The following is a 15340-nucleotide window of genomic DNA, read 5'->3' on the forward strand; positions in this document are numbered from 1 at the left end:
ACAAAGATAATGTTTTTTGGTCATCGTAAAATTGAAACAGAGGCAACAGTAATGATAGATAATATAAAAATAGAAAGAGTATATCAAATTAAATTTCTAGGTGTGATTCTAGACCACAAAATCAGCTGGAAACACCATATTTCATATATAAGGGCTAAACTGGCAAGAAATGTTGCTATACTGGGGAAAACAAGACACATTCTAAATCAAAGGGCTTTGTATATACTCTATTGTTCAATGATATTGCCATATCTTAGTTATTGTGTGGAGATTTGGGGTAACACATATAAAAGTATCTTACAACCACTGGTCATACTGCAAAAGAGAGCAATAAGGATTGTGAACAATGTTGGTTTCCAGGATCACACAAACTCTCTTTTTGTACAGCTAAATACATTGATGTTTATGGATTTGGTCAGTTTCAAAACAGCTCAAATCATATTTAAAGCAAGAAATAATTTACTTCCGGGGAATATACAGAAGATGTTTTTTGAGAGAGAGGGGGGTTATAATTTAAGAGGGGATTTTAAGTTAAAGCAACTTCCTATACATACCACTATGAGAAGTCAGTGGATTACAATCGGTGGGGTCAACCTATGGAATGGTTTGGATTTGGAACTCCAAAAGAGCACTAATATTGTACAATTTAAGAGGTTGTATAAAAACATCATTCTCAATGGTTATAGTGTGGAGGAAAGAGGATTGTTTTTAATTTAGTATTATATCTTTTTTTGTGAACAATACAGTGATCAGAGAGTCTTCACGCCTGTAACATACACCAACATGGATGCGGGTTATATGTATGTGTATGTAAATATGTATGTACAGTATATGTATGTATATGTGATGTATGTATGTATGCATGAATGTATGTTGGCATGTGTGTATGTGTATGAATGTATGTATGTATGTATGTATGTATATATAAATATATGAGAATATTCAAATAGGTGTGTATATGTAGGTATAAATAAATTATATATAGCTATCATAATATATAGTAAGCATACAGCGCATTTGGAATTGATTATTGAAATTATGATTAATGAAATAAGGGGGTAGGAGTAAATAAGTCTTTACTTCTTCCTACTCCTTTTTGGACACAGGGGATGAGAAATGATCGCACTTTTATTTATTTTGTTTTTTTTATTTTTTATTTTTCATTAAATATAGTTTGTGGCCTTCATTATGTTTTATTTTGTTTTAATATATGTAAGTTCAAAATAAAGATTATCAAATCAAATCAAATCAAATCAAATCATGTGGTTTTTGGAAACCAAGGTATACAATATCACAAGCCCTGCTATCATCAAAACACTTCCTCAAAGAATGCCAAAGGGTTTGTCAGGCATGACCAACCCTATCAAAAACCATGCTGGCTATCCCTATAGATTCCAGTATTTTACATGTGATATAAATTAGACTGAGAGACCTGTAGTGTCCTAGATTCTTATATATTGGTATTATAGTACCTTGTTTCCAGTCATACAGTATTTATCCAGTTTCTAAAGACTGTCTAAAAATACTTGGCAATGATAAATTACATACAAAATGTATGTAATTTATCCAATATATCTGTATCCCCAATCTCAATATTGGCTAAGACATTGTTAGTATTAAGTATGCCTTCCAGCCTACTAGTAACCTCCTCCCTGGTAAAACTCTCAACAAAGTAGCCATTTAAGGCCTCAGCAATATCTTTATTCTTATACAGCAGTTATCGTTTGTTATTCTTAATGCGCTTGACCTCCTCTTTAATTTTCCTAATTTTAATTTTTTAATTAGTATTGAAAGAAAATGAAAATGTCCTTCATTATAATCTGACAATGTGCACTTTACCCAAATTTGATTTATTTTATTACAAATCATATAAATACATGATGAGTCTTTGTCCCACACATTATGGAGGGCAGTGTATGCTCACAGGTGGCACCAAAATGTAGATGCAATACCTCCATTGATGATAGCATATTTACATTGGGAATAATATCAAATATTAAAATAATAACCAAAAACTTAACAACATGTATACATTTTTTGAGGTAGTAAGCTCAAACATTTATCCAAAGTATAATCAGACCGAACAATGAGGTTTGATAAAATAGAGTGTCCAACGGGCCAAATGCATAATAGTTTCTCATTCTAAAAATGTGCTAACTTTTGTTACTCAGAGCAGAGATAACAATGTTGTACTTCCTCAGCTCATGGGCTATGAGGGCTGTTCATCTGGAAGGCCTTGTGTTGCCTTCTTGGATGTAAAGGAGGGTACAGACATTCCATGTAGCCAAGAAGGGGGGGATTTTAGTTTAATGCATGTTTTTCGACTGCAGGCAGGGATGCCTTGATGGCTGCGATAAGCCCAGTTGTTTAACCAAAACCAAAATATCCCCTCCAACCCTCCAGAGGCCTTCTCTTTGGATGAACCACCATAGCTCACAGAGGTTTGATCAGCTATGTGTAGCCTGACGAACAACAAGAGGCCCTGATGAGTATCTCCCAAATACCAGAACATCCTCAAGAAGTTCCATGATGGCATGGAGGCACATGTCCTTGTCAGAGGGATGCAATCACTGTCCTTCACAGTAAAGGTGGGGGTTAAACAGGGCTGTGTACTAGCTCCAGCTATATTCAACCAGCTTCTTGCTTCAGTCACACACACACGCATCTTTCTCCTGATGATGGCATTCAGGTACAGTTTTGCCTTGATGGTAGTTTGTTCAATCTTCGCCAACTGAAACACCTTCACCATCCATCCTCAGCTCATCATCGATGGCACATCCCTCAAGGTTTTTGATCGCTTCAACAAAGGCTCAGCTGCTTTTGGCAGACTGCGCTCCGGGGTGTCTGATAATAACAACCTAAAGACACCAACAAAGGTGGCAGTTTAGCAAGCAGTGTGTCTCTCTACCCTGCTGTATTGTGCGGTATGTGCGGAGGCCTAGCGGTATACCGCTCCAACATCAGGCGTCTGGATACCTTTCACATCCACTGCCTGCCTGGGCTGACTGCATCCTGCACATGTCGACATCCTCCAGAGAACTAACACCATCAGCATACCCTCGCTAAAAGCCATCTTCAAATGCTCCAAATGCCTGAAGGATGTCTGCCACAACAAGTCCTATGCGGTCAGCTACTGGCTGCCCACAGAAGACGTGATGGGCAAAAGCTCCATTATAAAGACCAGCTAAAACACAGAGATGCAACATCAAGCCCAATGATCTTGAGCGGATGTCCGTGGACAGGCCATTGTGGAGCTCCATCAGCTCTCGTGGCATTACCATACTGGAATCCCAAAGGACAAGCCAACAGAAAGCCCTGTGGCAACGGAGACATCAATTTGATGTACCTCTTCAGACCTCAGATCCTGCTCTTACTTGCACTATCTGCACTAGGAGCTGTGGCTCATTTACTTTTCCACTTCAATAGCCAAGTGAGAAGTTAGTCAATAAACTGATCCTGTGGTAGATGCAGTTTAAACTTGCAGCAGGATAATGCGTTCTCTCTGTTTGCTCTCTCTTTCCCATGTAGGTAGGCCTAGCCTTGGGTCTGTGCCTTGTTGCACGTCTTAACCATAGTCGGAGCTGGTTCAGCAGTAGGGGTACAAAGATGGCGGCAAACAAATGTGCCTTTATAGCCGAAGAATATATGACAGCCTTTACAGGGAGTGTTATAGCAGTCCTTGCAGGAAGTGAGTACCCAGCCATTCCAACTGTGATCATGTGGGGCGGCCTGTAGTGTAGTGGTTAAGGTACATGACTGGGACCCGCAAGGTTGCCGGTTCGATCCCCGGTGTAGCCACAATAAGATCCACACAGCCTTTGGGCCCTTGAGCTAGGCCCTTAACCCTGCATTGCTCCAGGGGAGGATTGTCTAATCAACTGTACGTCACTCTGGATAAGAGTGTCTGCCAAATGCCATTAATGCAAAGTAATGTAATGTGACTGCAAAGTGAGTCTGTCCGGGTCACAGATGCTACAATACACTAATATCTGGTCCATTATTTGAAAGTCCAGCTATACCCTATGTCCCCTTTGAGATTACCTTCATCCCTTTGAGATTTCCTTTATTCCTTTTGAGATTCTCTTTGTTCCTTTTGAGACTCCCTTTGTCCCTTTTTCCACTTTGATACTCCTTTTGACTCTGTTTCAAAGCCTCTTTTAGCCACTATATTTTCAAGCTCTTTCTGAGACTTGCCATTTTGCCTTTTTATAATGTTCCAATACAATGTTTTGCAGTGTCTTTTGTTTTCGGTTTCATATTGAGACTATATGTATTCCATATGTATGGGGAAGCATCCCCCCTGGTCCTTTAACGTGGATCATCTGTGATGCCGGGCTGGGGGTGGCCACTGCTCACATGGTGAACAGACAGCAAAACTCAGTGAATGGGCCCGCTGGGGCAGGCTCTGGCAGCTCCCCTACGCTGGCGGGGCAGCAGATTCTGGCAGCTCTCCTGCTCCTTAAGCCACAATGAACACTGTGCTGTGGGTAGGTTTGTGTATCCCTCTGAAGATCCTTCTATACAGTGCTGTGCATAGTGCTCTAGCCACTCTGTACACAGCGCTCAACTGGGCGCTGTGTGTAGGTCTGCATGTCATTGAGAACATCCTATTTAACACAGGGCTCTGTGTAGGACTGTAAGCCACACAGCACTGGTCTGGTTTCCGCTCAGGGATGGAAGTTGTCTACCTGTTGTTCCACGCCTTGGATGTGTGCTCCTGGGATTACTAGAGGAGTGCAAGGCGGAGGGTTGCTTGGGTAACCTTAGTCGTGGGTCTGAAGCCCCCAGCTTTATTTCTGTTTCTTATTCTCGATCCCTTTTTCAGAGTAGCCTTGTGTCGGCAGTTCGCCGGGGGAACCTTTTCCTCATTTAGTTGCACTTTATTAAATACTGGTTACCTCACAGCCTGTGGGTAACTTTAAGATCCCCTTCACAGTCGCGCCTGGTCCTCCGAACCCACTACCTCACACTAGTCAGATTCTAATAGCAGGTATCGTGAATCATCATCCTAACTTGTGACATTAATTATGACTAGTCGTAATACATTTGTAGATATCTCATGCCTACCTTATATTAGAAGACGATTAGTCTAACACACTACCCCATCTAACAACATCGGGCCTCATGCAAAAAAATGTTTATATTATATTAACTTTCTCTTACTTTTTTGTATGATGTGTTCGTACGAGTTTGCCACATCAGTTTCAACAAACGCTTGTAACTTCAGAAAACTGACCAAACTGATCATGTGAGAACCACCCTTTCGTGAATGAATGTGCGTTCATGAAAATTGTGAATTAGAATAATTGATGGCCCAAAAATGCCATATAAGCCTAGGTGTAGCGCATTTCTAAGCATAAGAAAAATAAGTTCTGCAGAGATTGAAGATTGATAAACGAAAGCATGTATCAACAGTGAAATTAAGGGACCTGTAAAAGCCAAGAAATGGGAAAAAAATTAGCTGTTAATGTTAAAGTGACCTGAGGGTCGTACCACCATAAGATTGCAACCATGATTGCATCAGGAAGGGGACAAAAGAGTCACTGTCATGGATACAGATGACAGAAGCCATGCCATCATAGGAGATGCTAAAGCATAATCTTTCTCACCAACAGGAAGTGGTGAATTTCAATTTAATGAAAATATTTTGCATAGCTACAATTAATAGTTGATAAGTCACTTACCAATAAGCCACCCATCTCAATGAGCAAAAAATTTTGTTTGTAGAAATTATAAATACAAGAATATTGGTGAATGCGGCAAGTTCTCTTAAATCACTCGTAGGAGCGATTTAAGAACAAATATCTCTATAGCAGTGGACTTATGTCACTTAAGTTTTAAAGCAATAAATGCACACATTATAAAATTCTGTGAACTTTGTAATCATGCAAAATCACATAACATAAGACTCCAACAGGATATTTGTAAACTTCACACTGCTCTTCCTAGATCCAGGGAGATGGGGGGGGGGGGCTCAGAAAAAAACTATACTCATTCAAAAATTCTAAATCCTGCAGCTTGGTTATTTTACAAAAGTACACATTTTGGTCAAAAATCCATCCAATTATGCTCCCTAACCTGAGCAGATATTACAGGAAAAGATTCATGGCTGTCATCTTTGCCAGGGGTAGTTGTACAAAGCATTAAACAAAGGGTGCCAATAATAGTGAAACTTGTTTTTTGGGGGAAAATCTTTATTTGAAAAATGTAAGACCGATAACAGCATTGTTTTTTGGTTTACAGTATATTCTGTGTAAATCTATCATGGGCACCAATAATTCTGGACCCAACACAAATTTATTAAATTGAGGATAATATGGTGCATTCAATCACTGAGATTTCGTGTCTGTTTTACCCATTATATGTTTTCTCGTATTCTGCTCAGGTCTGCATAATATTATATAACATTTTGGAAGAAAGATACAGAACAGCAAGCCAAAACTAGATGCTAAAATTGCAAAGATCTCTACAGCTACAGTGAACTTTCCAGGTGAACTGACATAAGCTGGTATAAAGGTGATCCAGACTGCACAGAATATGAGCATGCTGAATGTGATGTACTTGGCTTCATTGAAATTGTCAGGCAGCTTGCGAGCCAGAAAAGCTAAAACAAAACACAGTATAGAGAGGAGCCCAATATAACCCAGTACAGCCCAGAACCCAACTGCTGATCCTACATCACATTCTAGAATAATTTTTTCTTTGAAGTACTTCATGTTTTTATTGGGGAAAGGAGGGGATATTGTTAACCAAAGCACACAAATAAGGACCTGTATGAGAGTGAAAGCAAGCACACTCAGTCTCTGCTGGGGAGGCCCAAACCACTTCATGACATTATTGCCTGGAATAGTAGCCTGGAAGGCCATTAACACCACTATTGTTTTCCCCAGAACACAAGAGATGCAGAGGACAAAAGTGATGCCAAACGCAGTGTGGCGCAGCATACAAGACCACTCAGAGGGCCGGCCGATGAAGGTAATAGAGCAAAGGAAACACAGTTCCAATGAAAAGAGCAGCAGGAAGCTCAGCTCTGAGTTGTTGGCTTTCACAATGGGAGTGTCCTTTTTTATGAAGAACAACGCAGCCACAAATGCAGTAAAACACACTCCAAAAATAGAACAGATTACAAGCACTATTCCCATAATTTCTTGAAAGGACAGAAATTCGACAGCCTTTAAAACACATTGGTCTCTTTTAGCATTAGACCAGTATTCGTCCAGACATTGACTGCAGTCATTAGAATCTGTAAGAAAACAATACCATTATTAGAACCCTCTTACATCTATGCCTGTACAACAGTCAGATGCAAAACAATACAAAATGCACAGCTTAGAAATGTTCTCGTTAGACTGGTTAAAGTTGAATTACCTGTCGTATTGCTAATTTCTCCCTCAGCACAGGGCACACAGTCATAGCAGCAGACTGGCCTTCCTCTCTGCACAGCCTTCCGAGTGCCTGGGGGACAGCTCTCACTGCACACTGACCTTGGTTTCTATGCAACATCTTTCAACTCTTAACTCAAAGCAGCCATGGACAATGTGATGTGTAAATACTTTTAAATAATTATTTGATATTTTCACACGGAAGTATGATAACTGAGAACTTTCCACAGTACAATCTTTTGTCATTGATGTGTGATTTTATTTTTCTCTGTTGTAGTGTCATTTATCTATACTGCTTGCACTTTACAGATAGATAAATGAATTGTGAAAAATGTATTCTGAAGTTTCTTCTGTTTTGTGAGTTGAATTCTCAGTTAAATGCTTTTTCTAAATCGCAAAAAGATTAATATAGGCATCTCTTCTGTTATCAGACCACATGTTTCATGTAGGGCATAAACACTTACCTCTTCCTGCCCACCTGCCCAAACCATACTAACAGGGCTCATCACAAACTGCTGACCAGGTGGTAAAGAAGCATCGTAGTAGCCAACCGCTCTGAACTCTACTGCACCATCAGGAGCCAGCTGCCAGTTCACCACCTCATATCTGGCTATTGGGTCTCCATTACTATCAAAAGAGACTTTCTCTCCAGTTCCCAAAGTGAAATTGACTTTTTTCAGAGCCTTAAGAACCTGTAGAAAAGCAAATTTCAGCCAAGAGACATTCTTGTTTGATTTTGTTCATGATGAAGGTTCTATTTCTATTCCACCATCAAGGATGTTGCATAGCCCTGGATTCTTTCTGTCCCATACATGCGCAGGTTCAGATCCCAAGTGATTTCCTGCAATAGCCACCACTGTTGAGCTTCTCCTACCATGATGAGGAGGTGCTGTCCACAGCAGCAACAGATTGAGGATGAAATTCACATCAAATACAGCATTCCAGGCGATGGCCGCCACATAAGTGATGGCAGGCATTTGGCTGCTATGCAGAATGCAGGTAGCTATGGGCCGGGCAAGTGCCCCCTATTTATCTGAATATTGCCTCCCTCATATATACCCCTGTTGAAGCATTGAGACTGTGCAAAACATTAGAATGAGAACACAATGCTAGTGTTAATGATAGTTCTGTTTCATGTTCTCAGTATTTACCAGCCCCACTAGCCCCACAGCAGGACACATTTGTAACTGTAAGATGTAGACATAGAGGATTCATGATTCCCTCGCATCCCACTCAAACTATGGAATTCATTCGCCCCATTTGTGGATAAACCAATTGAGGAAAGAAGATCAGAGACAGCTGAAAGTCCGAGACGTCAGAGTCTCTAATAAACCAGCGACCATAGTAACTGCATTCCTGGTGCTTGAGCTACCGATATCAAGGCCAATTTGAAAATTTCCCCATATTATCATTCACACCGGTACTAATGACATTCGATTGAGGCAATTGGTGGTCACGAAAAGTCATTATGCTTGTTAATAAAGAAAATGTTGTGGCAAGTAACATGGTTTGGTCCTCACCCAAGACAGTATAGTGATGGAATCTATAGAAGATTATTGTGCCTGAATTGCTGGTTATCTGACTGGTATACACAAAATTATGTGGGTTTTATTGATAACTGGCAAACGTTCTGGCAAAGGCCTGGTCTTTTAAAAAGGGATGGGGATCATCCATCTTGAGAGGGCACAGCTCTTTTATCTAGAAACATGGCCTGCAGTCTAAATTTTTTTCTTCTTCCAAATCATCCACATGAATCTCCTAGACCCTATACCAACAAAGTTATTGAAGGGGCTTCTGCCTGTTCTTTGTAAACCAATTGTTCACTGCCATGAGGTTATGTCCCCATATCTATTAAGACATCATGCCATTACTCAAGAAACCAAATTTGGATTCCACTGTCCGAGCCAATTATAGACCTCGTTCAAACCTCCCTTTTTTATCAAAGGTCCTGGAGGCATGTGTAATTCATCAACATTCTTCTTTACCCCAAGGATTGGTTTTGGGTCCTATGCTCTTTTCTTTTTACATGCTCCCTCTCAGAAATATCATAAGCAGACATGATATGATATATGTTAAATACCATTGTTATGCAGATGATACACAGGTTTATATATATTTTAAGACAGGGGAAGCAGTCCAGCTAGCCCAATTGGAGAGGTTAAAGCTTGGATGACCCAAAGTTTTCTTATTGAATTCAGATTAGACTTATATACTGATAATAGGTCCCAAATCACTTGGAGATAATTTCCTGCAGTTTCCTGCAAAATAGATGGTTTCTCTGTTTCTGCCAAGGCAGAAAAATAATAATAAATAATAATAAAAAACCTTGATGTGACTATTGATAATAATATCATCAGAGTGGCATTCTTCTACCTATGAAATGCATGGCCAGACAGCCTTCTCCATGCATTTCATCCTATTCCCTTGTTCCTGTGATATTGCAGTTTCTGGGGTGTTTACTGGAAGCTAACAGGTCTACCTTAAGAAGTGGGCAACCAGATGGTCTGACCACACACATTGGACTGTCGCTTCATGAGGGGGCCAACGACAGATCCCACATCATACATGCATTGGAACCATGCCTCAGGGGTCACGTTGTGGCCAAACCCATCCTTCTTCCCAAATGTTTCCTTTTCACATGAATCAGAGCATTGAGTTTGAGATGCAACTGTACCTGGTGCGTGCAGTAAAGGCGTAATTCAGGGGAACTGCCAGCCTTAGTAGGTCTGGCAACCTTTTTGTCTATCATGATGGTCACAGCAAGGGCAGAGCCCTGTTAGAGCAGAGGCTAACCAATGGATTATTGAGGTCATTGGACATGCCTATACCTAAGCAATTACAGACCATTCCAGTGTATCTAACTCCTGGGCTGCCTTGAATGGCAAGTCACTGAATGATATATGCACTGACATATACCTTATCTTCACTAGGTTTAACGCAGCCTCTGCAGTTATAAGGTGGATGTTTCTTTGTGACTTGGTATGAGTCATCCAGTGCTATGCAAAATAGATATAGAACAAAAGGTACTCATGTAAAGTTGGTTCTATGAATTCCGGATGACAGAATTCGGGAGGTCCCTGTTCCAGTCTGGCTAGAAGAATCCGTGGAACAAGTATGCGGATGACCCAGGTACTTACGTCATCCGCCTCACAGGTGACTGTTATTATAAGATCTGCTATGCACCGTCCTCTGACAGCCATCTGGAATTCATAGAACCTTTGTTACATGCGTAGCTACATTTATTAGCTATGTTAAGGGCTTATTGAGATACCTGCCATGGTTCTGTTTTCAGACTATTTGTGCAGCCTTGATGGGGTGTACATGCCAACAGGTCATGTAGAGAATGAGCAACAGCATATACTGCTTTGTAAACATTGTTGGAGATTCTCAGCTCTGATACGTCAGTGTAATCATTTTCCAGTTCACTCAAGTTCTCAGATCCAGTGCATGGGGCAATGTGAGGTTTGTCATCTCTATTTCTGAGATAACACTGAAAAGCAGCTTCCCAAAAGTCTGTTACAACAGTATTATTTGGGTACTGGGATGGGTGAAGTTTTAATATAAATTCTTTGAAGCCATTTATTTTGCCTTTGGTGACAGCAAAGCCAATAGATCCTTCCAGTACCCTGAAACTTGTTGGTGAGGCAAGATTGTTTGCTGTTATCCATCCTTCACTGCCAACCATTTGGAGACCAGTAACATTCTGAGAGGTCAGCTGCTCCAAAAACTTGCTCATTTCACCGCGACCAAGGAATGCTACAATTACCTTTGCAGTGCCTCTTCTGATAACATCTACAACCTTCTGTAATTTCTCTGGTTCTGCTAAGTGAAATTTTTCAGAATACTCAATGCAGATGCCTTCTTGTTGAGCAGCTTCTATAAATGTGGCCATCCCGTTGTTGCCATAGTCATTATCACTTCTCACAGCTCCAATCCAGGTCCAGCCAAAGTGCTTCACCATCTGAGCCAGTGCTCTGCACTGGTAATAGTCACTGGGAATGGTTCTGAAGAATGAGGGGAACTCTTTTCTGTTGCTCAGACATGCACATGTTGCAAAGTGACTGATCTGAAAAAATAGGGGTCAAATATATTAGAAAATAAATCACATGAAAATGTATGCATAATTATTATTTTTTCATTATTTGAGAGCACAACTTGTGTGTGTGTGTGTGTCTATACACTCAGTGAGCACTTTATTAGGAATTTATTAGACTTCTTTCTTAGACTTATTGGTCTCCTGCTGATGTAGCCTATCCACTCAATGTTGAGATGCTGTTCTGCATACTTCTGTTGTAATGTGTGGTTATTTGCAATACTGTCACCTTCCTGTCAGCATTGACCAGTCTGCCCCCTCTCCACCCACCTCTCTCATTAGCAAGGCATTTTTGCCAGCAGAACTGCTGTTCACTGGATGTCTTTTGCATGAGTATCCAGGAGTATCTCAGATATTCCAACCACCATGGCCATTGTCCCACTCTTTGGCATTACTGCCCCTTTACAAATGCCAAGCCCTGGGGCTACGGTGGCCTTGCTGCCCCGCCCACACCACCTTCACTGATTTTGCAGTTTTCACCTATCCATTTCCCGTAAAATGTGCTGAACAAAGTGATTCTATTGAGATTCTAATTCATTTGTATTGGTCAATCAACTGAAGTGCTGCATGTGTCACCAAATATCTGTGACAGAGCGTTACGCGACATTAGTAGTGACTGGGAGTGACCGAGTAACACTTTACATTACATTACATTACATTACATTTTTGGCTTTTGGCAAACGCTCTTATCCAGAGTGACGTACAGTTGTTTACACTAAGCAGGAGACAATCCAAAGCCCCTACTTTGACTTGCTGTTCCATTTATATTGTATTTCAAGTACATCTACTGTAGCTAATTCTACTGTATATAGTAGGGGTGAGCCGTTTCCGTATACAAGTAAGCCATTTAAATTATCCATTACTCGTACCCGGAAGTGGGCATGATCTAACCCGGAAGTGGTTACGAACCCTGTTTCATTTTTTTTAACCATGCCAAATATTTTACCTCTCTCACAAATGGATCTCTCTCTGTCTCACACACACACACACAATAGTTAATAATTAATTAGCTGTATGAAATAATGCATTACTAAGAAAAATAGTTATATTGTATATTAAACAGGCAATAATCCTTAATTAATTAATTAATTTTCCTATTTCAGTTCATTGAAAATCATGGGGTTTTTAAAAAATATATTTTTTAGGCCTTTTTCAGCTTTATTGGACAGTATAGTATAGAGAGACAGGAAGAATGGGAGCGAGAGAGAGGGGAAGACATGCGACAAATGTCAGACAGTCGGATTCGAACCGCCGACGTCGTGGCTCGCAATGAGCATGCAGGCAGTGCTCTACAGGCTGCGCCACCGAGACACCCAGAATCATGGGGTTTTTTTAATGCTAGGACGTCCTCAATTATTTGTTTTTTTAATGATCAAATAGAATTTATTTTGTTTTTTTACTTTTAGAATCAAGTATCGGCATGGGCTTGCAAGACAAGATATTCGATGAATTTCTGTATCATTCAATAATGCTAATAATTTATCTGAGATATAGCAAAGAGCCACTCAGCCATACATCAAATAAGATCAGAAATGAATATGGCTCTGTTCTGACCAATGTTGTCAAATTTGAGGAAGTAATACAATAATTGTTTTTATTCAAACCTAAGAAAAGAAAAATAAATATAATGATTTGTCATCATGAGAGAGAGAGAGAGAGAGAGAGAGAGAGAGAGAGAGGACATCATATACCATTACATTTACAAAATAGAAAGCCTCTGCTTAGGAGTGCCAAAATATTTGACATAACTCATTTCACTTGCAAATACAGTCAATTTGTGTGATGTACTCCCTGTTTTGGAGAACATACAAAGGAGTGATGGAACACTTACCACTGGAATCTGAAATAATCCAACAGTTGCTGCAATTGCAATGGCATTTGTCGAAATGGATGCCCCAATAATGGCCTGCACTACTTGTGGTGTGAAGCAAGATGTGTCAGACAGCGTTTCCTCATAACCGTTCATCAGAGCCATGGCTGCTTTTAGAGAGAATATTGGAGAGACACATGAATCATATATCTTGTATCCAAGAGATACACCTGGGAGAAGGTCGGTTTTGTTGTTTATTTCTTCAGTGGCAAAGATCATGGTCTGGGCAAACCGGAATTCTCTGAAATGGCCTCTAGAAATTACAGAATTTATTATTGCTTAACATGCTAACCATTCAGAAGCTTTGCATTTTACACATAAATCAATTGTTATTGTATAATATTAAATATGTTTGCCATCACCCTTCATTTAATTTGAATCCCATTAGAACATTATTTTGGAAGAACAACTAATCCAAAGAGCAGATAAATGATACGTAATCTCACCGTGAACACTTCAGTTGCTTTGGTTTGGTGTCAAATTTGATGCTTATTTTCCTGGGAATTTGGTGCATGGAAAAGAGCCCACCGATGTTGAGGTCTCCAAGTTGATAGAAGCTGGGCTTGGCTGCCCTCCCCAGTCTTCTGCATGGTGGTGTCTGTGCTGCCGCCCAGAGGACTGTCAGTGCCAGCAGAATGGTCTGCAGTGCCATCCCACTGCACATCTCAGATCCAGTACTGCTGTGTACCAGATTTAAATACAGCTGCTGGAATTAATCATTCGATCTGTGATTCTCAAAAGCATGAACAGGCGGAGCAAAGAAAGCAAGAAACTCGCTTCTGCATCATTCCAAGTGGGAATTACTCTTTTCAACAGCATAGGGTCTAAAAATATCTACTGGTCCAAAATAAAAACAAATCACTCTGAAACTCCTATCACATGCATAAACTTCATTGTGTTTCCCTTTGAAGCACACAAAAATTGTGTTTCTTTGGGAAAATGTGCAATGATTATTAAACTAAAACAGCATAAAAACATTACATCTTTCTTTGGAGAAAAATATAGAAATAAAATTTTGTCTTTTCTCATCGGACCAGTGCTGCATTAAATTGTTACATTTGTGTAGTCCCTAACCCAGTGCTTGCTATGAATTTTAATTGGATCGATTAGGATAGTGTTTTAAACCATAATTTCATGAAAATATGAAAGAATACAGAGCTCAGGTTTAGCCTCTAATTAAGCTTTAAACCCTGAACCTGTCATGAGTCCCTCATTATCATGTCATTTCAAAATCATAACTGCCCATTGAGATATAACAATACTCTCAAATTAATGGTGATATAGTGACATTGTGATTCTTTTATTTACAAATTATTTTTAAATAATTATGTTATTTACAAATGTGTGGAGATCTTTGCTACTTTCACAGATGGAAATGGAACATTGCAATATTGTTCTTTTGGCCAATCAGTGACATTGCCTGTTCACAAAATCAAGGACTATCCATTATTTTACCAGGTAAATGGCATTCACACATGATGGTGCCAGTAATTGTTGATTCAACAAGCAGCTATTAAATGCTCCAAAAGAGCTGTAAAAGCAAGTCAAGAAAATAGCCAAAACATAGGCTATAGATCCAGTCAAGGTATGATGTTGTTCATTCTGGCTTAATATACAGAGAGGTTCACTAATATTTATGAAGTTTGCATTGAAAAATAAATCATAACATATTATGCCATATATAAATGTGCATATACACCTGTGATAAACTATTGCATTAGCTGCCATGGCAGAGAGAATGTGTACTGCCTAGCAACAGTAGTAAATAGGGCCGGCGATCATTGTTTTGGTATGTGTGCTACATTTCTTTCTGATATATGTATTCAAACAGTGAGGTTTACATCCCTATCGGGTGATCTTTTTATACATAGCCCACCCTATTTTAGGGGACCAAAAGTAAGAGGACAGTTCGCTTCTCAGCTGTTCAGTCAGGTGTATTCAAGCGCTTCCTTAGTGCAGGTATCAGTATCTAGTCTTTTGATTGCCTTTGGAGTC

At 39.9% G+C, this 15340-nt stretch overlaps 1 protein-coding gene across 1 annotated transcript; it reads right to left on the reverse strand.

The window, feature by feature from the left end:
* Positions 1–6329: 6329 nt before the first annotated feature.
* Positions 6330–13883, reverse strand: LOC133108061 (extracellular calcium-sensing receptor-like). Its single transcript, XM_061217476.1, has 6 exons — positions 13792–13883; positions 13307–13598; positions 10654–11448; positions 7847–8074; positions 7369–7492; positions 6330–7243 (listed from the first exon to the last, which is right to left on the reverse strand). The coding sequence occupies exons 1-6, from the start codon at positions 13857–13859 to the stop codon at positions 6330–6332; spliced, it is 2421 nt and encodes an 806-aa protein (XP_061073460.1). The 5' UTR covers positions 13860–13883.
* Positions 13884–15340: the final 1457 nt, after the last annotated feature.

The sequence above is a fragment of the Conger conger genome, chromosome 13 (genome assembly GCF_963514075.1).
Source record: "Conger conger chromosome 13, fConCon1.1, whole genome shotgun sequence".
Taxonomy (NCBI): Eukaryota; Metazoa; Chordata; class Actinopteri; order Anguilliformes; family Congridae; genus Conger; species Conger conger.